The 24,387-nt window shown below is 31.0% G+C and overlaps 6 protein-coding genes and 1 long non-coding RNA gene across 12 annotated transcripts; 5 read left to right on the top strand and 2 right to left on the bottom strand.

Annotated features, from left to right (window-relative positions):
* Positions 1-96: 96 nt before the first annotated feature.
* LOC108738383 (ADP-ribosylation factor-like protein 16) lies at positions 97-1,654 on the top strand. The gene is made up of 2 exons (XM_018471786.2): positions 97-1,358; positions 1,426-1,654. The coding sequence occupies exons 1-2, from the start codon at positions 1,041-1,043 to the stop codon at positions 1,603-1,605; spliced, it is 498 nt and encodes a 165-aa protein (XP_018327288.1). The 5' UTR covers positions 97-1,040; the 3' UTR covers positions 1,606-1,654.
* Positions 1,655-1,789: 135 nt separating this feature from the next.
* Positions 1,790-2,517, top strand: LOC112905379. The gene is made up of 3 exons (XR_003231742.1): positions 1,790-1,979; positions 2,267-2,366; positions 2,424-2,517. It is a non-coding gene; the product is annotated as an uncharacterized LOC112905379 (long non-coding RNA).
* Positions 2,518-2,649: 132 nt separating this feature from the next.
* LOC108738964 (rho GTPase-activating protein 11A-like) lies at positions 2,650-6,537 on the top strand. The gene is made up of 9 exons (XM_018472598.2): positions 2,650-3,057; positions 3,121-3,315; positions 3,379-3,606; positions 3,662-3,814; positions 4,034-4,184; positions 4,245-4,407; positions 4,469-4,555; positions 4,810-4,875; positions 4,954-6,537. The coding sequence occupies exons 1-9, from the start codon at positions 2,947-2,949 to the stop codon at positions 6,410-6,412; spliced, it is 2,613 nt and encodes an 870-aa protein (XP_018328100.1). The 5' UTR covers positions 2,650-2,946; the 3' UTR covers positions 6,413-6,537.
* A 205-nt stretch (positions 6,538-6,742) lies between these two features.
* On the bottom strand, positions 6,743-7,751 carry LOC108739007 (speedy protein A-like). The gene is made up of 3 exons (XM_018472670.1): positions 7,621-7,751; positions 7,420-7,564; positions 6,743-7,113 (listed from the first exon to the last, which is right to left on the bottom strand). The coding sequence occupies exons 1-3, from the start codon at positions 7,661-7,663 to the stop codon at positions 6,825-6,827; spliced, it is 477 nt and encodes a 158-aa protein (XP_018328172.1). The 5' UTR covers positions 7,664-7,751; the 3' UTR covers positions 6,743-6,824.
* A 94-nt stretch (positions 7,752-7,845) lies between these two features.
* On the top strand, positions 7,846-10,678 carry LOC108739001 (E3 ubiquitin-protein ligase synoviolin B). Its single transcript, XM_018472657.2, has 5 exons — positions 7,846-8,123; positions 8,187-8,279; positions 8,336-8,488; positions 8,546-9,646; positions 9,882-10,678. Exons 1-5 carry the CDS (start codon positions 7,995-7,997, stop codon positions 10,230-10,232), a joined length of 1,827 nt encoding a protein of 608 aa, XP_018328159.1. The 5' UTR covers positions 7,846-7,994; the 3' UTR covers positions 10,233-10,678.
* A 2,406-nt stretch (positions 10,679-13,084) lies between these two features.
* Positions 13,085-23,776, top strand: LOC108738974 (protein sel-1 homolog 1). Of its 5 annotated transcripts, none has more exons than XM_018472618.2 (11): positions 13,316-13,529; positions 13,592-14,038; positions 14,139-14,327; positions 14,593-14,744; positions 14,801-14,926; positions 15,239-15,467; positions 15,673-15,872; positions 15,986-16,192; positions 16,497-16,775; positions 17,150-17,306; positions 23,686-23,776. In XM_018472618.2, exons 1-10 carry the CDS (start codon positions 13,316-13,318, stop codon positions 17,282-17,284), a joined length of 2,178 nt encoding a protein of 725 aa, XP_018328120.1. In that variant the 3' UTR covers positions 17,285-17,306; positions 23,686-23,776. The 5 variants fall into 5 exon arrangements, with proteins under 5 accessions (XP_018328146.1, XP_018328120.1, XP_018328129.1 ...); XM_018472627.2 differs by lacking the exon at positions 23,686-23,776 and adding an exon at positions 23,027-23,123; XM_018472637.2 differs by lacking the exon at positions 23,686-23,776 and adding an exon at positions 22,711-22,862.
* On the bottom strand, positions 17,515-24,287 carry LOC108738948 (tudor domain-containing protein 1). 2 transcript variants are annotated; one of them, XM_018472587.2, is made up of 19 exons: positions 24,184-24,287; positions 23,810-23,876; positions 23,316-23,358; positions 23,154-23,251; positions 23,005-23,097; positions 22,697-22,945; positions 22,531-22,638; positions 21,861-22,464; positions 21,259-21,425; positions 20,978-21,182; positions 20,695-20,864; positions 20,482-20,634; positions 19,790-20,009; positions 19,437-19,725; positions 18,949-19,244; positions 18,685-18,847; positions 18,396-18,608; positions 18,175-18,339; positions 17,515-18,026 (listed from the first exon to the last, which is right to left on the bottom strand). In XM_018472587.2, the coding sequence occupies exons 2-19, from the start codon at positions 23,839-23,841 to the stop codon at positions 17,866-17,868; spliced, it is 3,429 nt and encodes a 1,142-aa protein (XP_018328089.1). In that variant the 5' UTR covers positions 23,842-23,876; positions 24,184-24,287; the 3' UTR covers positions 17,515-17,865. The 2 variants fall into 2 exon arrangements, with proteins under 2 accessions (XP_018328089.1, XP_018328083.1); XM_018472581.2 differs by having other exon boundaries at positions 18,396-18,629.
* Between the last annotated feature and the right edge of the window lie 100 nt (positions 24,288-24,387).

The raw sequence follows: 24,387 nt of genomic DNA on the forward strand, positions 1-24,387 counted from the left end.
AAAAATTAATTAATACAAAGTATAATTTACTTTTTTTTAATATCTCTCGCTAGTATTTATCTTATATATATTTTAATAGTCTCTATCAGTATTTTTTTATCCTCCACCTGTCTTTATTTTTAGAAAGATCTTTTGTGTCTGCAGTCAATTTTACAAAAAATAATATCTAACGTCATAAAAAACATGTGTTGTTTATGACTTCCGTTGGTTTTTAATTTGTTTTAAAATAATTTTAAAAAGTGTTTATCCAAAACATTGTGCATAATATTGTTTAATAATGTTAGCAAAAGACAAAATTATGATAATGAGATCTTAATAATATTAGACTGGTTTTAGCTATTATTGTTGATGATTTTTGGATAAACATATTTAGCGTCTATTATTTTTATCATTATTATTATTATTGTGCATTATATTTATTACGTTTTAATGCAGTTTTCCATTTATATGCACTATGTTTTCTTCTTTTTTATTAATTGTAGTAGTAGTGGCCTGGTACGAAAGAAATTCCGTCCTTATCGGTGGCCTTTGTACGGTAAATGTTATTAGATTAAAAAGACAGAAAGTATGTATTTTATCTACTACATTGTTTATTGTACCCGATTGCTTTTACTACGGAAAATCGACATTCCACTTCCTTGTAATTATTAAACAAAGTATAAATATATTATATTAAAAGTTGAGCTTTCATATGTTTATCTTGTAGTGAATACCATGATCAAACTAAACCTTCGCTTATAGAAACATATGCCTACTGCCTTTAAAAATCAATATTTCGCAGTTGTTACGTCTTGGTACTTCCCCAGTTACATTATTTGAAAAAATGTTGGTTTATTATTCGTGTATTTTCTTTGTATTGATATACAGTTCGTCGTTAATGGTATTTCAAAATTCCAAGCGCAAGGTGCATATGAAGCACAACATTCGTTAACGTGAACAAGTCTAATTAGTTCAACACATTGAACGAAAATCAATTTTTTAACTCTTGTTTTTATTATAACCGTAGTAACACAACAACATATTAAATCAATAATTAAGAAATGGCGAATGTAATTTGTTTAGGTCCAACAGGATCTGGCAAAACTTTGCTAATTAAAAAATTGCAAAACGTGGATGCAGTTGATGAAACGAGCACTTCGGTGCCTACGGTGGGGAGTAACTTATTCTCCATTCACTACAACAACGTTGTTATTAATATCAGAGAACTGGGTGGAGAAGTAGCCCCATTGTGGCCGAAATATTATGACGGAATAAAAAAAGTTATTTTTGTAGTGGACGCTTCAAATTTATGCCAGATATCAGCAGCTGGAGTTTTATTTTATTCCGTCTTAGCAGATCCCCGATTCAAAAATGCGAAGGTAATACATTTTACAAAAGTTGTAAAGTTTAATGTCATGTATCAATCCTGAATATCTCAATTTGAAGGTGCTACTTGTTTTAACAAAAATGGACGTAAGTTATAGACAAATGCGAAACGAAGCATTGTTAATATTGCAAATGAAGAGACTCCAAACAGAAGTACCCCAAACTATTACCATTATTGAAAGTAGTGCCATTACTGGAGAGGGCCGAGATGAAATATTAGAGTGGTTAATAAAAAAATAGAAATACTTTATTTATGTTATTTATTACTGCTTGTTATCATAAAATAAATCCTATATGTAGTGTAAACGTATAAATTATTTAAAGCTTTCACTAACAAATAAAAAAAATTAACAAATGATGATTGTAACACTTTATGTAGTATTTCAAGTGCAATTTTATACTTGGTTGAGTTTTAATCAAAAAGTAGATTGAGAAAGTATTAGTTGCTTATAATTCATTCGAGAATGACCATATCCAAATTGTGGCATTACAATTTCATTCCCTCGATATATAAAGCAAATATATTTCGCTTTTTCGTTAGTACGACAAACGTTATAATACTATATTTATACGATCTGGATAGAAAAAAAATTAATGATATGGCCAGAAAGAAGGTATGTTTTATGATTATCCCAATATTTTGATTTAAATACTATTATTATTAAATTAATATCTTTTTACGGGTGTATGTAGCTTTAAATTGTGTTGTTTATTGAAGTTTATAAGTAAGTATGAAACATAATTAACCCAGTTTAAAGTGAATAACGAAAAGTATAATTAAAAAAACTTTTTAATGTACAGTTACTTTCAAAAAATGTGCAATTTTTAATTTACATTTTATGCACACATAAAACGCATTTATAATCACCAGAAAATTAAAACTGTGTATCTACATTTTCAGTTAAGTTTAACTACCCTTCTTCTATTCTCAATAATTTTAATTAACTCGGTAACATCCAAATCGACAAATAATTACGAAGAAACTTCTGACAACTATTCAGGTGAGACAAATGGTTAATATTTTTAATAACATTTATTAATTGCATTTATATTTTTAGATCAGAATCGTGGTAGAGTACAAATTAAAGTTTATAGAGGACCAAATAATGAAAAATTTGCCCCCTGGGGATTTTGGGTTAAACAGCCAGCCNAAATAATATTTATTATTGCGTTAACTATTTCTATAAAGATAATTATGCTTTGTTCCAACTATTTTTTTTTTGGGGTAACTGTACATAAAAATTGTTTTGAAAAAGTTGAAGTCTAGTGATGCAACTATAATAATAAAATTGTTTAGTCTTTCGTTATATAAATAATTGTGTAATAAAAGTTTGATTTTCATACAAAAGAAGTAATTATCATTTATTCACTATTGTGATAAGTTATAAGCGAAATTAGCACAAAGTGACGGTTACAATTTCAACTGGTAATAAACTTATGATAACAAAATTTCGACCAATCGCGTAGCTAGTTAGTAGGACCTGCGCTGTAATTCAATTTAAATTTCTACAAAAAACATACCATCCAAACATTTATTACTAAAGAGTAATACCTAAATTATCCGCGGTTTAATTTTTCGCGATGTTTATGAATGATGTGAACAAAAAAGAAGAAATTCGAAATGCTGTGATAGAAGAATTGCGCTCTTTTGGAATTAAATATCGACCAAAAAAATCTAGACAGAATGTACAGGTTAGTTTGTTAAAAAAATCAAAAGGAAATTTTCAAATAATATACGCTTTAATTAATGTGCAGGAACAAAGAAGAGGAAACCGAGTTTTCGGTATTTCATTGCATTTATTGCCCATGCAAACAGTAACCTTAGAGAGTGGACAACAGCTAACTGTTCCAAAACTACTTCATAAATTGTGTTCTTATACTCTGACCATGATCGAAACAGAAGGTTTATTTCGAAAGGAAGGATCAAAAGCTAGACAAAACGAAATAAAGGTAAATATATTTAAATGTTTACTAGGAGAATAATAAACTAATTTGTGTCTAACATACTTCTAGCTATTATTGAATGCAGGTTGTACTCTAAGTGATGAGCATCATGTTATTGACATTGCCTGCCTTTTAAAAACATTTTTTAGAGAACTACCAGATCCTTTATTTCCTCATAATTTCCATGACTTATTCTTAAGATGCACCATTTCACAGGAAAATACTTTAAAGTCAGCTCTCTTAGGTTGCTTGCTTCTGCCTACTGAACATCTTAATACTTTAGCCTATTTTATGCAGGTAAGGTATAAAAATATTTTAAGTATTATAATTACTTTTAAAGAATCTATTGTAGTTTCTGCAGTATGTGACAGAATTTTCATATGCAAACAAAATGGATGCAAATAACTTAGCAATAGTCTTTGGACCGACCTTAATGCCCCTAGATAATAAAGCAACCTCACAAACTACACAGCTTCAAATGTCGAAAGTGTGCCTTTTATTTAAAGTAAGTTTGGTAGTATAAATACTATTAACTCATTAATAAAATAATACGTCTACTTACAATAAAAAATAAAAAATGAACTGAAATTAAAACTGATTGTAACGTATTACATTACATTCTCTTAAGGTTTTGTTTAATATTTTTTATATATACTCCACCCAAGTAATTATACTTTTTAGACATCTGTATGCAGCTTGATTTTTTAATATGTTGTCTTTGCAGTTGTTAATTGAAAATTCAATCCACATAGGAGTTTTACCTGAAAGTGTTGTTGATAGAATAGCTTTATCATCTAGCTCTCTTAACTCACTTACAGAAGAAGACAGTGCAAATTCTAAAAAGAAAAGGAGACGTAGAAGTGGCTCTTTAACAAGTAATTTTCATATTAATCAGTATCTGAAGTAGTACATTTGATAAAATTGTTTCATTAAAGGGATGTTTAATGGGCTGATAAAAATGGTAGGTGGTAATGGTAAGCCTTCTGAGGAACCAACAGAAGAAAAAGAAATAAGTCCAAATTTATTGCAAACTCCAAAAGTTACTAAAAGTGCCAAAAAGAGGAAACTTGAAAGCACAGGAATTTCACATAAGAAAAAGTAGTTTATTTAAAATAATTCCCTTTTTTTTGTTATTTGTCTTTGTTTTGTTTTCTTTCAGGAAAGAAGTGCTTGATAGTTTGCCACAAAATTCAATTTTATGCACCCCTTACACCCCATGTAAAACACCAGTTAGTAGGAATCCTAAGTAAGTTATATTTCTTGCATGCAACCTCCCTCATTATATTTTTCATCTGAGCTTCTTTTGTTATATATTTTAACACTTTCCTTTGATCCTTCTATTTCTTTTTTTCTAAAAATTATGACATGAATTATGATAAAAAATATTACAAACCTTTTAAATTAAATTGTCCTATTTTGTTATTATTTATTTCCCCACTGTTACTCTACTTATGATAACTACTTATTTTATTGTTTTGTTTATCACTTAATTTTTTGTAGCCCAAAAAACGAATCGCCTGTACCTTCAACACAAAAATCAATCACTCCAACCACAAAATTAACATTGTAAGTTTTTCTAAACATATTTCTTTTTTAATGTTTCTAGTGACGAAATACATCTAAGTAAAAAATTTTTACTTTTAGATCTAAAAATAGAAAATCCCAGTGGAATTTAGTTAAAAAGCAAAAATCAAAAAAAGATTTGATAACCCCCAGTTTAGCTTCTAGTCACAATTCTGGAACAAAGAGTCTGTTAGATCTCAACTGGCCATCTGTAAGTTTTAAGAAAAGCAAAAAGAGAAATTCCTGTATCGCTTCATCAAAGAATATACACGACGACAATAACCAAACAGAAACTTCTACAGATTCATCAGAAATAGATGCGAATAGCGATTCGAAATTGGAAGTAGACAGAAAACCTGACTTTATAGAAGTTCCTCGAACTGAATACGAGGAAATTAAGAATCGAATTTCTACAATAGAAAAAGGACTAAATATGGAACTCGAAGCTCTTGAATCAGTTGTCAAAAATACTAACATACATGGAATAGCTAAAGTACAGACTGAATATGAAAAAATTCTGACAAGTTCAGGCAATTTGAGTCCTACAACAGATCAACTGGCCCGTCGTTTGAGCAAAGAACTGAAAATTCGAAGGTCATCCGAACATAAAGTGATGAGATCGCCAAGTGCCAGGAAAATCGGTAGCCTTCGAAGACGTTCACGAGAACTGGACTTGAAAGATAAAAATAACAGAGTGAAAGTAGCTCGTACTAAAACTTGGCATGATGAGAATCTTCAAACCGCAAAAAGGGTTAGTTTGAGACGGGGAAAACCGAACACAGTGCTCTCTGGACTTCCACAAAATATTCCTGACATAACTAAAACTAACGCACCACAAACATCCACCATGATTACAAGACAACTTAGATCTCATACGTACGATACAAACCGCAATTCCATAGTACAGATTCACGCACCAAAACACCAAAGATCGTCATTAAACCTTAATGCATGTGATAGAAGCCCTAGACATTCACATGTACGAAGATCGTTAAATATTGAAAGTACACAGAATCGTTCCAAAAATTTGTCAGAAAAATGGATGAGTGCCGAAGGATTTTTTAGAACGTTAAAAACTCCTACGGGTGGTAAAGGTTTAGATAGTTGTAGGGCTTCTATTGCTAGATTAAGAAGTCAAAATGCAGGAATGGTAATGGCTAAAGCTAAACTGTTTGATCATCTTTCAGAATCTGACGATTCGCAAAAGGCGTTGCAGCAAATACCAGTGAACAATAAGATTCAAGCAGGGAAGAAGATTGGTTCTGTAAGAGTCACAGAGAAGCCACGTACTTTGAGGTATAGTTCGCCTAGAAAAAGAGCTTGCAAAGCAGTGCATTCCAACATAAATAATAGCAGCGATAAAGAAAATCGATTCATTACAACAGAAGGTGTCTTGCAAGATAATTTATCGAAAAATGTGCCCATAATAAAGAAAAGTCTGACGAAGAAATCTCCAAAGAGATTGGCCCATGCAGTATCGTGCCATGACATTAGAAAGACACCTCTGAAGGTTGTTGCCCCTTCAGAGTTGAACTGCTAAATAATTATTTTGTGATAGACAATAATTTAAAAATAGGGAAAAAGTTTACTCAGTTTTAAGAGTCGTTTTATATTTTATAAGGATTTTTGTATTCGTTATTTCGTAAATAAATAAAAGTGTCATTTTTTAAACTCTTCTATCTGCATTCCTTCGACCATTTTAACTGCTTATTAAATAATTTTGGATTTTTTTATTTTGATTATAATTAAATATGCAAAAATTAAAAAGTCAGATATATAAAATAAACTTTTATTTGAAATAAAACTTATTAGGAAATAATATTCATTATTCTAATTAACAAAGGAAAATAAAAGTATTCTTGCAGAATATTTTTTTACTGATATAGCAAAACTTAAATGAAATTATGTCGCTTTTTCGACAAATTAATTTAGACAGAATTAATAGAACTTATTTACAAACATTGTTTGCATGATGGCAAACAACGATGGGCACCACCATGTTGCAAAGGCCTCGTCCTATTCCACACCACATGTGGAAAAAGAATAAACAATTTTTCGCACAATTTTCTATGAATATGACCCTTATAGCACATTCTTTTTAGAAAAAGAAAACGATCCTCCATAAATTTTTGAAAATGTTGATTAGTGCTTGGTGGGAACAATCTACGGATATTTAAATAATAATCCACAATTTCATCTTTGTATTCGTCTATTTCTTCGCAAATTTCATGGCACAAATATCTGAAAAACAGTATATTAGTATTTTCGTGCACATATTCTACAGATGGTATGATTTACTGAAACCATTTAGTAAAAGTTTAATAGTTGAAAAACTTTAATTTTGTAATGTATGTAAATGTATACTTTTTAGTTATATTTTTGCTAACTTTAAATAACATCTAATAGTTGGCATAAGAGAAACGATAGGTTTGAGGAACCTTAGTATAAATGGATGCAAATTAAACGTTAAAAGTAAAAGTATCTTAAAAGTAACACCACTAAAACTCTAATGAAAATCTTTAATTAATGTCTAATCATAATACTTACAGTGCTAAAAAGAAATTTCTTAAATTATATTCATCTTCTGTCAATTTTGCTCTAAGAAAATAAACGAAAACACTTGCCAGGATATACTTATCAGCTAAAACATTGCATCCATCGTTTTTTAAAAAATATTGAACTTCTTCCCCATCTGGAAATAAAAAAAGGTTACCTTCGTTTCTATACAACAAATCACCTTTGTTATACCCAGTAATGAAAAGAATAAACCAATATAATTATCAACAGACATAATAGTATTATATTAATTTAGTGTTAATATAAAATTTCAAAATTATCTTAAATCTGACGTTTAGCAAATGCGCCAAAAACATTCGAAAATCGACCAATCAATTTTATCCACGGAGAAAATTTCTGGAGTAGTCGCAAGAGTGCACCACAAAATGTTTTGATCAGCAGCAGCAACAGTGGTGAATGAATGGTTGAATTGATACTGACGGTATTTGTTAACGATAAGAAGTTCATAATTTCATCTTTCAACATAAGGAATCAAAGTCAAAATTGTTGTAATTTAAGTTGACATGTAATAGTTTTGTAAACAATTATTTAGGAATAACGATAAAATGAGATCAATTGGAATATCTCTTCTTAGTTTTATGCTCACAACAGTTGTTATTGCAAATGCCTATTACCAGAAGAAACAGTTTTACCCATCTGTGGTTTATATTACAAAATCTAATCCTAGCATGGCTGTGAGTAATTTTAAAACGTTTTTATAATTCACTCAAGTTTCAATTGTAAATTATATTTTTAAGGTTATCTACATCCAAGCTTTTGTAGTAATACTTATGTTTGGAAAACTTATGAATAGGATTTTCTTTGGACAACTGAGAACGGCAGAGTTTGAAGTAAGTATTTCTATTTTAAAATTTATTCATTTAAAAACACTGGATATGTTTCTCAGCATCTGATGGAACGGGCTTGGTATGCCGTTACAGAAACATGTTTGGCATTTACAGTGTTCAGGGACGATTTTAATCCCAAATTTGTAGCGTTGTTTACATTACTGTTGTTTCTAAAATCATTTCATTGGTTAGCTGAAGACAGGGTGGATTATGTAAGTATTATCTCACCATATAAAAATTTAGTTTAAGTTAATCATTTACTGATTTAGATGGAAAGAAGTCCAGTTATTAGTTTGCTTTTCCATCTACGTGTTCTGTCGCTCCTAACTGTCCTTGGTGCATTGGACATGTACTTTGTTCAACATGCCTATTTGTCAACCATAACCAAGGGTGCATCAGTACAGTTGGTTTTTGGTTTTGAATACGCTATACTAGCCACCATGGTGGTAAATGTCGCCATCAAATATGCTCTGCATACTGTTGATTTAAACAGCGAAATGCCGTGGGAAAATAAGGCTGTGTTTTTACTTTATACTGAACTAATTATGGGTTTCATCAAAGTCATCCTATATGTATTATTTGTAATTATAATGGTACGCATTTATACACTTCCATTGTTTGCCTTCAGACCTATGTACTATACAATAAGGAACTTTAAGAAGGCATTTAACGACGTAATACTTTCGCGTCGCGCCATCCACAATATGAACACTTTATATCCTGACGCAACGGCTGAAGAACTCCAAAATGCAGATAATGTTTGCATCATATGTCGTGAAGAAATGGTTACAGCATCAAAGAAACTTCCCTGCAACCATATCTTTCACACAGCCTGCCTACGTTCGTGGTTTCAAAGACAACAAACGTGTCCCACGTGTCGGTTGAATATATTGCAAACAAACATTCCCACGGCAGCGCCAAGGAGAGAAGAACGACCACGAGTTCCCCCTCAACCGCCCAATCCATTTGCTGCACCAAATTTATTTGCCAATCCGAACTTATTCGGTCGAAACGATAACGCCAACCCGTTTGCAGGAATGAATCCATTTCAACAAATTCTAAATCCTAATGAACAAAATCAGAATGCAGCTAATCAAGCACCAGGACAGGCACCAGGGCCTTCTGCACCTACGGGAGGAGACCAAAATAATGCACAAAGTGGTAGTACATCAAATACTCAGACAACTCCCAATAATACCATTCCGCCCATGTTCCCCCCATTCCCACCGTTTCCATTTATGCCGTTTATGATACCGCCACCTTTACCTCCAGAACATTTGAGACGTTTGACAGAAGACGAATTGAAAAGATTGGAAGGTCAAGAAAGAGAAAATGTGGAAGCAAGAATTCAATGTCTGAGAAATATACAGGTGAGAATCAGTGTTTGTTAAAAGATACTTCAAAGAATCTCTTTTGATGTAGGTTTCAAAATTTATTTGTCATTTATTTTGGTTTAAATAAATCAAAGACATGACTAACTGTTCCTCTGTCCCTTTATTTATGTAACTATTGTAATTAGAGGTTTCCATAGGCTTGCCCACACTTTACAGAAAATCTATAGGAAAAATTCATAGTTTTTTACGCCGTTTTTAAATTCTTTTTTAGATTATGTTGGATACTGCAATCCTCATGATGCAACAGTATAGTGCTGCGGCATCTTTTTCTACGATAACGTCTCAAGTTCCTCCACCAGATAGATCATCGGCAGCTTCTGCTGAAGCTGCTTCAAGGGAAACAAACGCCCCCGATACGAACAGTGCCAGTGATCCAGGTGACGCTGCTCCAACAACTTCGTCAAACGCAAATGATCCTCAGTTTAGTGCAACATCAAGCGCAGATCCGGAAAATAACAACGTGGAAATGTCAACTTCTGCGTCTCCCGAGGGTCCTCCTGAGGACGAAGTGCGGAAAAGACGTTTGCAACATTTTCAAAGACAACTAGAACAGCAACAGTAAGGGTAGGTGGTCATAACTTTTATCAATAGTGGTCGGTGTCTTTTAAAGTGATGATGATGACCAAGATGTAAATACACACCGTTATTGGATGATGAAATAAATTCGATATATTGAGTTAGTATATTAACTAAACAGCTAAACTAATTAAAAAAGAATGTAAATAATAACGTGCACACAGAGATAAGATACGGTGCTATGTTATTATTTTCTTTATTCTTATTTTTATTAACTAAAATGGCAAAACGGATTTATTTCAACGTCTGTAAAAGAATATTTTATGGTAACTGGACTTGTCCGTTTATTATTGATAATAATAATGAAATCGTTGAATGTCGTCCTAACTTGGGAAGTAATAATAATAAGGAAAAGATTGATTACTTGTGGTGTAATTTATTGTTTCATGATGTCCTCTGGATATACGATTAATAAGGATCATATGAAGACTGCATTTGCCTTTTATTTTGCGAGCTAACCGATTTAAAATATATGCATAGTATATTTTGTTGATTTTATGTCTAGTTGATATTTTAAACGAAATGTAGAGTATAAATTAACTTCTTGCATATTTGAGTAGGATCCGGTGTACTTTTAATTACTATTAAATTACTGAAATGCAGAAAAAGAGAAATACGAAAATGAACGAACTATAAAAGTTTCATCATTGTTTCTACATATATTTGATGTTTATTTATTATTCAGTTCCAAATTATAATGACCACTTATTTTTTTTTTGTGGAGAATATAGTAACAGTCATAAACAACACATATATTATTAAATTTAATTTAATTTGTAATAACGAGAGATACTTATTTAACAATACAGGTAATTATTTGTGCAAATAAATATACACATTTTATTTTATTGTGATGTCCTTTATTTGGAAATAAATAAATATTAAAGGCTCTGTTTTTTCATAAAAACAATTTAATATTTTCCGAAATTTCTTTTTTTTGCTAAAATATTTATTTTTAATGACAAAAAATAATATGCACGTCAAAAAAGATGTTGTGTATATGTCAGAAAGTTCAAACATTAATGTAAATGAAATATGGAACGATATTTTGATTATTAATGTCATGAACGTAAGGCCAGAGCGTGGAAATCAATATTTTAGTGCTCTATCAAGTAAGTTTGAATGATTATAATATAAAGGTTAAAAACTTTTTGAAATTCTAATATTATTTAAAAATAAGAACTCCAACCGAGAGAACAGAATTCTGAGAATCACAACCATCAAACCAGAAAAAACATTATTTTAATTCTATTTTAGGTTCCTTAGCAGCATTTACCCTTGGAAATGTCATAGGGTGGAGTTCAGGAGCCGAGCGTCTTTTACTAAAACGTGGTTTCTTAAAAGCTCAAACCGATATCTTGGCGATTTTTGCACTTGGATGTGCTATAGTTCAATTTCCTACAGCATTTTTGATTAATAAAGTGGGATGTAGGTTGTGCCTATTAATAGTTACGCTTCCCCTCGCCTGCTGTTGGGTTATTTTGGCTTTTCTAAAAGAAACGGCGATGATCGTATTGATAAGATTTATTCTTGGAATTTTTTCTGGGGTGTCTTGTTTAGTGGTACCCAATTTTTTGGCAGAAATAGCTGACAAGGAGGTTCGAGGATTTATGAGTTCATTTTTCCAAATACTGTTAAATATAGGGATATTGTTTTCATATTGTTTGGCTAAAATGAAAGATTTAAAAGTATTGTGCCTTACTCCAGCAGCTGTACCACTTTTGACATTTTTTTTACTGTTAGCAGTAAAGGAATCTCCAGTTTATATGTACAAGAAAGGGAATGTGGAAGCTGCTAAAAGCCATTTAAGATTTTACCGTGGTAAAAATTACAACTTCGATGAGGAGATCACAGAAATTGATCGTTATATCCATTCCCGAGGACAATCGTTTTGGATTTGTTTAAGAAAGAGGTCGTGTATAAAAGCTTTTGCATTATTAATACTGATGCATGTGGTACAACAAGTCTGCGGTATAAATGCCATTATTTTTTGGACGGAAAATATATTTTTTCATGTGGGAGTTAAAAATATTGCTCCATCCGATGCTGCTGTAGTAGTTGGAATTGTAACCACGGTTTCTTCCGGATTATCCTCTCTACTCGTGGATAAGCTAGGACGTAAAACGATGTGGTTTATTTCTTTAGGAATATCAAGCTTATGTTTAATAGCAATTGGATTATATTTTTTTTTCGACGAGAAAAAATACGACTTTATTCCCTCAGTGTGGTGGTTACCAATTCTTAGCATCAGTGTATATTTGGTTGCATTCAACCTAGGAGCGGGACCGTTACCATGGATAATGATCGGTGAATTGATGCCACATACAGTAAAATCGGCTACCGGATGTATTGCAATAACTATCAATTGGCTTCTTGCTTTTGGAATCGGTTATACATTCATGCCGTTTACTAGAACTTTCGGATATTCTATGATATTCTGGACTTACGCAAGCATGTCTCTTCTTGGTCTTTTTTTCATTGAAATGTTTCTTCCAGAAACTATGAGAAAAAGTTTGGAAGAGATTCAGACAATATTTGATGATCTTTAGTTACCTTTTCATAATACGATGTTGTCTTTTAAAACATATTTTGAATCAATTATTAGATATTATAGAATGTAAGTGGCTTACGATTTTCATTCTTTAAGATGATTGAATTGTGGTGCATTGTAAATCTAGTATTAATCATTGCTATACTCGTGTTGAACCTACTTAATATATAGCATAAGTTAATGAGATATGAACGTTTCTAGAAATCCATAGAAACGTCACGTTGGTCCAGTTGGTCATCATCATAGAAAATAGTAGGTCTTCATGTTTTTGTCGTGAAATGTCAAACTTTGCGGTTAACTGTATGAAATTTGAACATTTTTCTAAATTTATAAGATAAAAATACAAGGATTTGAATGATATATACAAGGAATTGATTTAACTATATAAAACTTATGTTTTTAAAATGTATTATTCATAATTATCCAATGTATAATGACGTAAAAGTACACGTAAGTGATTAAGGTACTCGATGGTGTTCATAAGAGAAATAAATTGTTTTTGATATTAGTGTGTTAAGATGCGCCACAAAATATTAATTATCGTGTTGATATCTCTTTTGTGCTGTGAGTTTTCGGAAGAACTGAATGAAATCAAGACTAAAGAGGATACTAAGGATAAGAATAATGAGAACAATAAGAAAAATGTTGTCTCTAGCGCGGAGGTTTCAGTTGCAGCAGATGGTATTAAAATAGTTGCAGCTCCTGATTTATCAAAAGAACAACCGAAAGCAGGTAAATAGACGTTAACAGTTATTGTGTAGGTGTGTAGAATTTTTCAGTATGCTTGTTTTTAGATGAATCACATGTGACTGAAGAAGCTAGTGATGCTGCTGATTTACTTATGCTTAAGCAGGCCAAATGGCTTCAAAAGATGTTTCAAGAGATTGATAGTCTTAAATTTGCCCTTGTTCAAGATAATTATGATGCTGACTTGGAAGAAGAAGAAGATATACCTCCATTACCAGAAGAGCTTCAAAAAGAACCAGAATTGACTCCTGAACAATTGGAAGCAAAAAATACTTTTGAAAAAGCAAAGGCAATGTTAAATAAAACTAAACCAAATAAACAAAAAGCTTATGAAATAATGGAAGAAGCAGCTAAAAAAGATAATTTAGATGCCAAAGCATACATTGCTTGGGCTATGCTCTTTGGAAATCCTTTATCTCAAAATATAGATGCAGCTAGAGATATATTTACTGAATTAACTAAAACTGGACATCCAGAAGGGCATATGGGTTTAGGTAAATTCATTAAAATTCTTAGTTTTGTGGAACATTTTTATGCATTTAATAAGCAAATTTTGGACATTTTCAACATCTTTCTATAAAATAACACTTTTAGGGTTTCTTTATGCTACTGGGTTGTCAGTAAATGTAAGTCAAGCGAGAGCTCTGGTACACTATACTTTTGCTGCAGTTGGGGGCAATACTTGGGCACAAATGGTGATGGGTTACAGATACTGGTCAGGAGTCACTGTCGCACCTAGTTGTGAAAAAGCTCTAGATTTTTATCGTTTGGTTGCTGAAAAAGGTATTATAAATTAAAATATATTAAATATTTTCATTTTACATATTCCTTTTATAAAATACCTCTACCTTCTCTCCTACCTTCATGTTACTAATCTGCCTATATTGCCCATATTTAGCAAAATTCATTGCGTTGATTTATACTTAATAAAAAGTTCAATTCACTTTTGAGAATATTAGTAAATTTTTTAAAACAAATATCGTAAATGTACGTTAAATGTTTTATGATCAGTGTTTCGTCAGCTTCTAATGTTAACTTAAAATTGTAGTTGCACAGGGTGTAACTTTCGGTGGTGGAACAGGGGTCCAGAGAGTGAGACTACTTGATGAAGCTGAAAATGGTTACACAACAGGCATAATCGATAACGATTTAATTGAATACTATCAACTGCTAGCTGAGAAAGGTGACATACAAGCGCAGGTAACAGTTATTATGATTTCGTTCTTAAGTTGGGCTAATCTGTCTATATTTAATAGGTGGGTTTAGGGCAATTGCACTATCAAGGGGGTAGAGGAGTGGACTTGGATTACCAGAAAGCTCTGCATTATTTTACTGAAGCGGCAAACAGCGGGAATGCTATAGCTATGGCTTACTTAGGAAAGGTATTTTTTTATATTAAGTATAGTATGGTGAATCTATCTTTACAATTCTTCACTACTATCAATGTACATATTAAAATTCTGAAAATTTTCGATATAAAAAGAACTACAAAAAATAAAATTACTTTCCATTACATCATATATAAATTTGAAATTTTCAAAATGTATATGTTTTAATAGTACCTAAATGTGAATGATGATATATGCTGTCTGTATGGATTTACTAAGCTTATGTTCTTTACTACTCTATGATAGTGTTAAGTTTAAAAAAGCATTCATCTTTTCAAAAACACCCATTTCTTTTTATTTTCATAGATTTATTATGATGGTAGTGATGACATTCCTCAAGATGATGAAATTGCATTGAAATATTTCAAAAAGGCAGCAGATTTAAATAATCCAGTTGGGCAGAGTGGTTTGGGTCTTATGTATCTTCAAGGAAGAGGTGTCGAGAAAGATTACATTAAAGCGCACAAGTATTTCCTCGCAGCCGCCGATCAGGGCTGGGTAGATGGGCAATTACAATTAGGAAACATGTATTTTCGTAAGTGATTTCCCAACTTTTTAAAAGATATGAGCATATTTTATCATATCAAAACTTATTTGTTTAAAAATTATGAACACTAACTTATAGATGAAATGAATAGTTACGCGTTAAGAAAACGAAATAGTAATTTTCAGCTCTTAATTTTATATAGAAATCAATTTTATTGATTTTTGATATAATAGTCTAAAATTTACTTTTTCAGAGGGTTTAGGATTTAAAAGGGACTACAAAATAGCCAACAAATATTTCTCTTTGGCTTCTCAATCCGGTCACGTTTTGGCCTATTACAACTTAGCTCAAATGCATGCCCAGGGTTTGGGGATGATGCGCTCCTGTCCTACTGCTGTGGAATTGTTTAAAAATGTCGCTGAACGTGGACGATGGGGTGAAATATTAATGCAGGTAAGCACTATTAATATTTGTCATAGTTTTTGTTCGTTATTTAAGTTTATATGGTAAAATAATATATTTTATAGTGAATTTTTTTTTTGGTTTATTAATTAACTTTGTGTTAGGCTCATAAAGATTATAGACAAGGAAAGAACGATGAGTCATTTGTTCAGTATGCTCTTTTGGCTGAATTGGGATACGAGGTTGCTCAGAGCAACGCAGCCTTCCTGCTAGACAAGAACGAAGTTCCAGCATTTAATACAAACGAAGCGTTAGTGAGGGCTCTTCTTTACTGGGGGCGAGCGGCAGCCCAAGGATACTCAGCAGCTCAGGTAAGAACATTCAAGAATTTTAAAAGTAGTATTTTATTAGAAGTAAAACACTTGATTTGAGATTTACAAGAGGATTTATTAATCGACGTGCCAGTTAAACCATTATCTAAGTGCTTTTACTAACTTTATCAACAAATCCTTTTGTGAAACAAACTAAGTGTCGACCAAAAATTCTATTTCGCTTATAGTATTTTACGTATAACGAAATTCTAAAAAAGTCATATTTTTCTCCTGAAGATAAGAAAGTAATTTCCCTAAAATATTTTTTAACCATAACTTTTTATTGTAATTTTTATATGCACAGGTAAAACTCGGAGATTATCATTATTACGGTCTCGGGACTCCTGTGGATTTCGAAACTGCCGCATCTCACTATCGACTTGCTTCCGAGCAGCAACATAACGCCCAGGCCATGTTTAATCTAGGTTATATGCACGAGCAAGGCCTAGGCATGGCCCGCGATATTCATTTGGCAAAACGGTGCTACGATCTCGCAGCTGAAACCAGTGCAGAAGCTAAAGTTCCGGTAGCGTTAGCGTTACTGAAACTCAACCTCGTCTTTGGAGTTGAAACATTAAAGGAGGTGAGTTTTTCTTAAAAATATTATGTATAGTGTACAGAAACTGAAATAAAAATTAGTTTCTCAGTTAAAGCAGGATTGAAAAGAGAACGGAAAAACTTGCTTATTTAATTAAATATTATGAATCAAAGGTATCTACTATTCTTATATTTTATAAATTTTCTATATAATATATAATTGGTTGTGTAATACCTGATGAAATTTTTATTTATTTTGAAATAGTAAAACAATTACATTATTAGTAAATTGGCCTTATTTTCAAATACCGTTGTTGGAAGTTTCTCTTATTATAAGCAAGTTCTTCAAGTAAATACTTATTAAAACGTTTCATGGAATATGAAATCTAAATCTGACATTAATTTAATGGATTTTTACAGAGCCCGTTATCATCCTTGGCTCTCTTTGAGAAAGTTTTGGGTTCAAATTGGGATTTATACTTAGTTACAACATTAACATGTATGTTGGGTGCAATCGTGTATTTCCGCAGACCCGGAGGCATCTTACAACCCTAAGACTTTACCACAGTGGTCCCTCGTGAGTATTTTTTCTAGTTATTTCCACCAAATTAGATTAACATGTTGTCTGTTGATTTTGTGGTAAAAATTGAACTATTTGTACAAAAGTGAAGTGAATAAAGAGAAACAAGTCTTAAAAAAGAAAGGGCATTTCTCAAGTAAAGCAACAAGGGTATTTCTAAATGAACTACTAGTCCCAAAATTTATTTATTTATTTAAAAAAAATCAAGGAAGTATAAAAGATAATTTTTGTAAGAAAAGATACAAAACCAAATCTTCACATTTTAAAAACATTAATTCGTGACATAAAAATAACATATATTGAATTTTTAAGATACATAAATTAGAAACATAAAATGTTTTTCTTAAAATTAATGATAAAAAATTGTTCACAGATTAAATTACTTCATGTCATATAATTCATTTTAGAATTGCTTTGAAACAAAATATGAAAAAAAAAAAAATACGATACACTTAAAATTAAACTCTTACCCTAATGCAACAAAAAACAGTTACTTGATCAAAAACGATTCTATAAAGGCTGCACCATCGAAACATTCTGTTAATTCATCTTTCGTCTATAACAATTTTTTTTTCTTCAAAGTGTCCATGACTAAGGGTATAATAACATTATAAACACCATCTTCCTCTTGATTAATGAATTCTACTTCGTACATCGAATTTTCCGAGATAAGCTCTTTAACTACATTTAAAACTGCTTCATTTTCAACTTTGACATCTAGAAAAATAAGAAAACTCCTTTTTATTCTGATTTAAGGTTCTTTAGCATTATTTTTTAATCAAACATAAATTACTAAACACTGTAATTATCTAGTGTAGAATGAGAAAATAAGGAATTTTGAACTTATAAATAACAAACAAACTACCTTTAAGGTAGCAAAACCGTGCTACTCGGGGAAATTGCACCAAATTTGAAGGTATCTTTCTTATAAATGCAGGATCTACGGAAGCACAATTACCATAATCTATGAATAGCAGCTCATGATTTTCTTCTCCTTTTTCTGATAAGTTCATTGCTCGATACCAATCGTCTAAAATACAATAAGTGAAGATTCCTTACTTATTCGAAATGAATTTTTTTTTCTACCTTCAAAATAAGCTAAGACGACTTCTAAACTTTCCTGAGGTTGATAAGGTGGGGGGTCACTTTCCATATATTCATTAATGGCAGTTTGGATTGTGGTTAATATTTCCACTACAGTATCACAGAATACCACAATACCTTCGTTTATATTGTTTGTTGCTAAACAAATAACTTGTTGCTTCCCTGAAGGTAGTTCAGGTTTAGGGATCTCTGAAACTTTTACGACTGATGATTTTCCTATAAAATTGTTAAAAGTTGTAGGTAGAAAGTCGAAAACTATGTTAAGACTTACGCTTGGTAGGTGAAACTTTTGGGGATTTTTCTTTTTCGGGAGTTTTGGAAGATGCTTTTCGTGTGGATGTTGATTTTGTTGTTAATTTTTTTAATCTGTCGGATAAATTTGCACCCCCATCTATAGATTTTAATTCAACTTCTTTATCTTCTCGTACAAAAACCTACAAAAGGTGTGTTTTTACTTGAAATTTTTGTGGGTATGAAGAATTACATGTTTCTACATAAAATTCTACAAGATTTAACAATTGTAGTATTAACTTACTGCTTTGAACTTTTCTTTGTTCTCTTTGCATTTTTTGAGTTCTTCGACTTGAGCCTTGTCAAAACTCTGGAATCCTGTAAGTCTTGTTTTAATTAAAGTATTTTCATAACTGGCTAACGTTTTGTCCACTTTCCTCAAGTTTTCGACAGTACAAGTGTCCCAATGACCATAGTCAATAAAATGGATATCAATCGTATCCCCCTTCATTTCGGTAGTGACCACGCGATATAATACATTATCGGAATGAATATGCAACAGTAACTCTCCTATTTGTGGTTTTCGATCCAATGGTTCGGCTAAAATGATAATTCAATTCCTTTTACCTCATTTGAATTTATTTTGATTAATTTTTTAGTAAATGTGCAAATGAAACTTTCTTGAAAAGGCCTTTTATGTGAACACAGTGGTAATTTTTTGAAATTAGTTAATAAAGATGTATCAATATTACACTCTAACCCAGATCATTAAACTATACGTTAGAACTTCACCTTTATAGCTTTTCAAATAGTTGCAAATTTCTTTCAGTTTAGCTATACTTTCCCTCGTTCTAAGCATGAGAAATCCATCATTTTCGGCAAAAATTGCAACAACTGTATTATCTTGTAGTTGAAAATTGGCCAAATCTCGCCAATAATATTGCTTCTGATCCAAATCAATTCCCAAACTTTCCGCGGGATTCCACTGAAGTACGGTCGCCTCATTTTTTTTATTATCAAGCCCCATATTCAGTAACTTCACTTTGTTATTAGGAAGTACTGTTACGTTTATTGTCATACCCTAAGAGAAAATTGAGAAAACGTTCAAAACGCATCACTTAATGATATCAATTATTTTTACTTACCAGTTTGATGTCACTCATTAATCCAGGGTTTACGATGCATACGCATGTGAATTCCGGAATTTTGTAGAATTCGGAAGGTAACTTTTTTACATCTTTAGTCTCCAAAATAGTCCCGTAATCTATTAAGGCTACTTTGAACCTTTTATCTTTGATTTCGACTATGCGCCCTCTTGCATAGGATTCTTCATAGTTAACCACCACAAGATCTCCAACGGTCGCCCTAAAGTGAATTTATAATATCAGACATTAAAGCAAAAACCATAATTAAATGGAATGTTGTAAAATATTCATTTTTATTATTTTTGACTTGAAGTAGTCTGGCCTAGCTTTGAAATGTAAAATCACTAATTAAATAAAAAAAAGCTAATTTATATTTTAAAATTCCTTAAAGGAAACTAATAATAATAGTGGACAATAAATTTAATAAGATAGTTTATAAAACTAATTTCTTTTTGTTTATAAAAGGTCCGCAAACAACAAAAATGTTGATTTTTAAAATTATAGAAAAATGCTGTTACGTTTACCGTGATAATTTATTACGAATAATGGTAAAATATGAGTTGCATATTAAGTGTTAGTTAAGGTTAGTTCAGTTTTAACTTCGTTAGAAGCCTTTTTTACCGTTGTTAATAAAAAGGTTTCATATACTGATTGATATTTCAGAGTAAATGAGTTCTTTAAAGATTACTCACTGATTCAGCTCTTTACCAGGCTTTAAAGTATCTAATGAACATACTTTTTCTACGAATTTCTCAGTTGTAAAGAAAGCAACAATGTGACCGTTATCCATGATATCGTTTACTTCTAATGCACCGCTTTCACCCGGTGAAATATGATAAATAATACTAAAAAGAAAACACATTTAAATTATTTCTCACTAAAAAATGTTTAAAAAATCAATAAACCTTCCAGGTGTAGTCTTGTCAATATTTTCAGAAGCAGATGAAATACTTAAAGATTCATTTTCAATCTCTATATCTTTTGGTAGTGGTTCATCGGTCTTGAATTTCGCCGGGGGCATATGTTGATTGACTTCATTATTAACCACCTCAATCACATACGTGTTATTGTCCTCCTAAAAATAAATATGTGTTACTTACCATTTTAATTAATAACGACTTCATTAATGCTTTAATTATTTAACTATTATTATTGGAAATTGAAAAATCTAAAGTTTTAAATAATTACCTTTAATATTGGTTTAATTTTGAATATGTCATCAACATTCAATTTTTTCTTTGACGAGGTTTTCAATCTAATTTTGATGGCTTGTGCGGGAATAGACTGTAATCTTTCAGAAAGTTGTTTCACTTCCGAAACTGTAGAAGTATTTCCAAAGTCAATAAAATGAACTTTTAAAGAAGGCAAGACTTCTTGAACGACTGCTCTAAACCTTTACAACACACATTAGATTTTACTTATTAAAAGAAAGAGTATGTGTAAACAAATAAGGTTTAATGTATGTTTACCAAAGACTATCGAACATTGCAGCATAAATGCCGCCCACAATAGGTTTTACTGTATTGGCGTTCTGAACTTCCTCTAATATATCCATTGTAATTTTTTGTAATATTTCTTCATTATCTTCCAATGTTACCCAGCCAACAGAATCGCTTTCCACATGTTGCACTGCTACCTACAATTTTAAATTATGATAGGTTTTTAATATAGAACACATTCATATGAGGGTCGATAAGAGTATGAAAATGACCTCCATAATAGTGGGTTTATAAAATTCTAAAAAAGTTTTATGTTATACTTATTCTAATATTCCATAGCAGATACATCAATTGTTTATGTTTTTCCATTTTTGTCAAAATATTTCATATTGTGACTCAGATCTTGAAATGTTTTTCTTAAATGTATAATAATTTATANTCTAACAATCGAAGCAAATCATCACTAAAAACAATTACCATATAATGTCAAGTAATAGTCATTGTATTTAAGTATTAAAGTGGTTTTACATGTTATGAAGTGAATATCAGAATAAGTATATATTACAAAAAAAAACTTAATAACAACTAGCCACTTTTACACTCTTAGTCATCCTAATTCTTTTGATACTCACCATCAAATCCTTTCTTAGTTCTAACTCCACTAATTTTATAGTTTCCTTTGTTTTAATATTTGAAATATCTTCTGTGTTGTTATCATTTGAAGGTGAAACAATTGGAGTAGTTTTTACTCCAGTTACTTTCTCTGAAATGCTGGGTTTAGTTTCAGAATTCCAATTTGTAGTATTATCAGATTTAGTTCGATTTTGAACAAAAGATTCCTGCTTTTTCTCATCTTTTAAGTGACTAATATTTTGCTGAACGTTTTTTATCTGATTTGTTCTGGGTCGTCGCATTTGAGATGCTTGATCATTATTAGCAAATTGATTTCGGTTATTGTAATTATTATTGCTTGATTTTTGTTGATTCGGTGAAAAGGAAAAATCAACGTGTCGTGATTGATGTTGCTGCGGTTGTGGTTGATGATTTTCGTTTCTGAATTGATTTCTGTTTGCATTTTGGTTATTTCTACGATTTCTACTTTGACTCCGTTTATAAGAGTCTTCAAGTTCATTGTTTTGCATGGATCGGCCCCGATTATTTCTCATACTTCTTGTAAGCTGATTTGGACTAAGATCATTTTGCTTGTAACTACTTTCGAAAACAGATCTCTTACAGCTATTTAAAAACAAAACAAAAATGCAATTAATAAACCAAACAATGGTAAACAAGATGAAAATGTACCTTTCAATGCTATCATTCACAATACTTTCATCTAAAACGATTCTATTCTGTATTAAAAATTTTCTGGCTTTGAGTTGCATATATAACTCAAACTGTTCAATAATGGCTCTATAAAAGGGAGAAATCAATCTCGAAGAAGCTATTCATATTACATTAAAATAATTACTTATTATTTTTAAGTTTATATCCTGGTGGAGGATACATACTGGCGTCAAAAAACTTTACACCCATCTTTTTAATTTGTTTTATTGGAACATAAATTGTTCCATCGTCATCTTGTAAAGTAGTAATTGGATTTCCAAAAACATCAACAAGGGATGGGCCTTCTGAGGCCAGAAAATCATCGTCATAATCTTGATACATTGTAAAGGAATTTAAATCACTACTAACTGATGATTCAGATTGCTCCGGTTTTCTGAAAATTTTGAAATTATATACATTCATAAGAAACATTTATATTTATATTTAACTTACACTTTCCTTCGAACAATTGCAGCTACCGGTGGTTTTAATCCAATATTTAGCCTAGAATTGATACTCAGGCTATTGTAAGCATCTTGAGCACATCTTTAAAATAGAAAATTTGGAAAATCGTTTATTCTTTTATTACAAGCTCCACTTACTTTTCAGATACAAAGTACACATTCCCATATCCCTCTGAATTATTAATATATAATTTGCAAATTTCCCCAAATTGACCAAACTCCTTATAAACTTGATTCTAAAAATAATGCAGAAGTTTAGTCAGTCTTAAAAGAAGAGATATTACTATGATTTGCTCTTACCCTATCTGTACCTATTGGTAAATTATAAAACTCTATAGCGGATCTAAAATAAATAACAACATTACACAACATAATATGGAAAGTTTATATTTAATAACAATTGCTTTTCCTTTGTGCCACTGAAAATTATTAAAAAATACTACTCTTCAATTAATAAGAATGCTACATAAAAGAGTAGTCGCATTAAACTCAACAAAGTGCAAAAAGCATTTTTAATGAATCTCAACACTTAGTGTTTAAAACTTATTCAGTTTTCCATGTATTTTTTGGTTTAGTATAGGTCTACTTCATGTAAATGTACCTAAATATGTGCAAAACATTAGTTTCTCAACACCCACCGCTACATACTTTTTTATTATTTATTTCTCAGTTATGGTTAGTGAAGGAATAAACCCTGAATGAAGGAGCAATGAAAAAACTTATAAAATAATCTATGCTATTATAGTACAATTAAAGCAAACACCAGCCACAATATTTAAAACACAAACACTTACGATGTTACTTTTGTAGATTCTGTAGTATCCATTTACAATAAATATTGAATTCGAATGAAAAAAAGTCCTAAAACCATCATTTATGATTTATAAAATATTGGCAGTATATAAAAACAATCTCGCTGCTATTTTAATTTATAACATGAATTATAAACTTTCTCGTTAGCATAAGTAATATATAATTATTAAAAGTGCCTTTCCATTAAGTTTGCAAAATATGAAATAAATAGAACATGTTTAAGAAAATGTTTTGTAATGGAAATGTTATAAAAATCAAAATGATATATGCATGGTGTAAACTTGAATATGTTTATTTATTATACAGTTATAGAATCACCATGATATAAAAACGCAAATATATTTATATTAATTACCTTATTAAAATTTGCAAAGAAATCTAACAATCGAAGCAAATCATCACTAAAAACAATTACCATATAATAGTTTTTAACACCTACCCACCATAGATTAACCTCATCTAACCTATAAATTATTTTCTACTTGCAATTAGGCAACATAATAATTCAAACTCCGTTACCAACGCTACAAAATTTAAAACCCTTTACCCTTTGTGTATC

This window comes from Agrilus planipennis, unplaced genomic scaffold, assembly GCF_000699045.2.
Source record: "Agrilus planipennis isolate EAB-ADULT unplaced genomic scaffold, Apla_2.0 scaffold25, whole genome shotgun sequence".
In the NCBI taxonomy this organism is placed as follows: domain Eukaryota; kingdom Metazoa; phylum Arthropoda; class Insecta; order Coleoptera; family Buprestidae; genus Agrilus; species Agrilus planipennis.

Coding starts and splice junctions, on each gene's coding strand:
- LOC108738383 (XM_018471786.2), top strand. CDS start 1,041: ATGGCGAATGTAATTTGTTTAGGTCCAACAGGATCTGGCAAAACTTTG. Junction 1,359..1,425: donor CCCGATTCAAAAATGCGAAG/GTAATACATTTT, acceptor CTCAATTTGAAG/GTGCTACTTGTTTTAACAAA.
- LOC108738964 (XM_018472598.2), top strand. CDS start 2,947: ATGTTTATGAATGATGTGAACAAAAAAGAAGAAATTCGAAATGCTGTG. Junction 3,316..3,378: donor CTAGACAAAACGAAATAAAG/GTAAATATATTT, acceptor ACATACTTCTAG/CTATTATTGAATGCAGGTTG. Junction 4,556..4,809: donor CCAGTTAGTAGGAATCCTAA/GTAAGTTATATT, acceptor AATTTTTTGTAG/CCCAAAAAACGAATCGCCTG.
- LOC108739007 (XM_018472670.1), bottom strand. CDS start 7,663: ATGTCTGTTGATAATTATATTGGTTTATTCTTTTCATTACTGG. Junction 7,565..7,620: donor TTTATTCTTTTCATTACTGG/GTATAACAAAGG, acceptor TTTTATTTCCAG/ATGGGGAAGAAGTTCAATAT. Junction 7,114..7,419: donor AGAAATTTCTTTTTAGCACT/GTAAGTATTATG, acceptor ACTGTTTTTCAG/ATATTTGTGCCATGAAATTT.
- LOC108739001 (XM_018472657.2), top strand. CDS start 7,995: ATGAGATCAATTGGAATATCTCTTCTTAGTTTTATGCTCACAACAGTT. Junction 8,124..8,186: donor AATCTAATCCTAGCATGGCT/GTGAGTAATTTT, acceptor TATATTTTTAAG/GTTATCTACATCCAAGCTTT. Junction 8,489..8,545: donor CTGAAGACAGGGTGGATTAT/GTAAGTATTATC, acceptor TTACTGATTTAG/ATGGAAAGAAGTCCAGTTAT.
- LOC108738974 (XM_018472618.2), top strand. CDS start 13,316: ATGCGCCACAAAATATTAATTATCGTGTTGATATCTCTTTTGTGCTGT. Junction 14,039..14,138: donor AGAAGGGCATATGGGTTTAG/GTAAATTCATTA, acceptor TAACACTTTTAG/GGTTTCTTTATGCTACTGGG. Junction 14,745..14,800: donor AAGGTGACATACAAGCGCAG/GTAACAGTTATT, acceptor TATATTTAATAG/GTGGGTTTAGGGCAATTGCA.
- LOC108738948 (XM_018472581.2), bottom strand. CDS start 23,841: ATGGATACTACAGAATCTACAAAAGTAACATC. Junction 22,465..22,530: donor GTGAATGATAGCATTGAAAG/GTACATTTTCAT, acceptor GTTTTTAAATAG/CTGTAAGAGATCTGTTTTCG. Junction 20,010..20,481: donor CCTGGTAAAGAGCTGAATCA/GTGAGTAATCTT, acceptor AATTCACTTTAG/GGCGACCGTTGGAGATCTTG.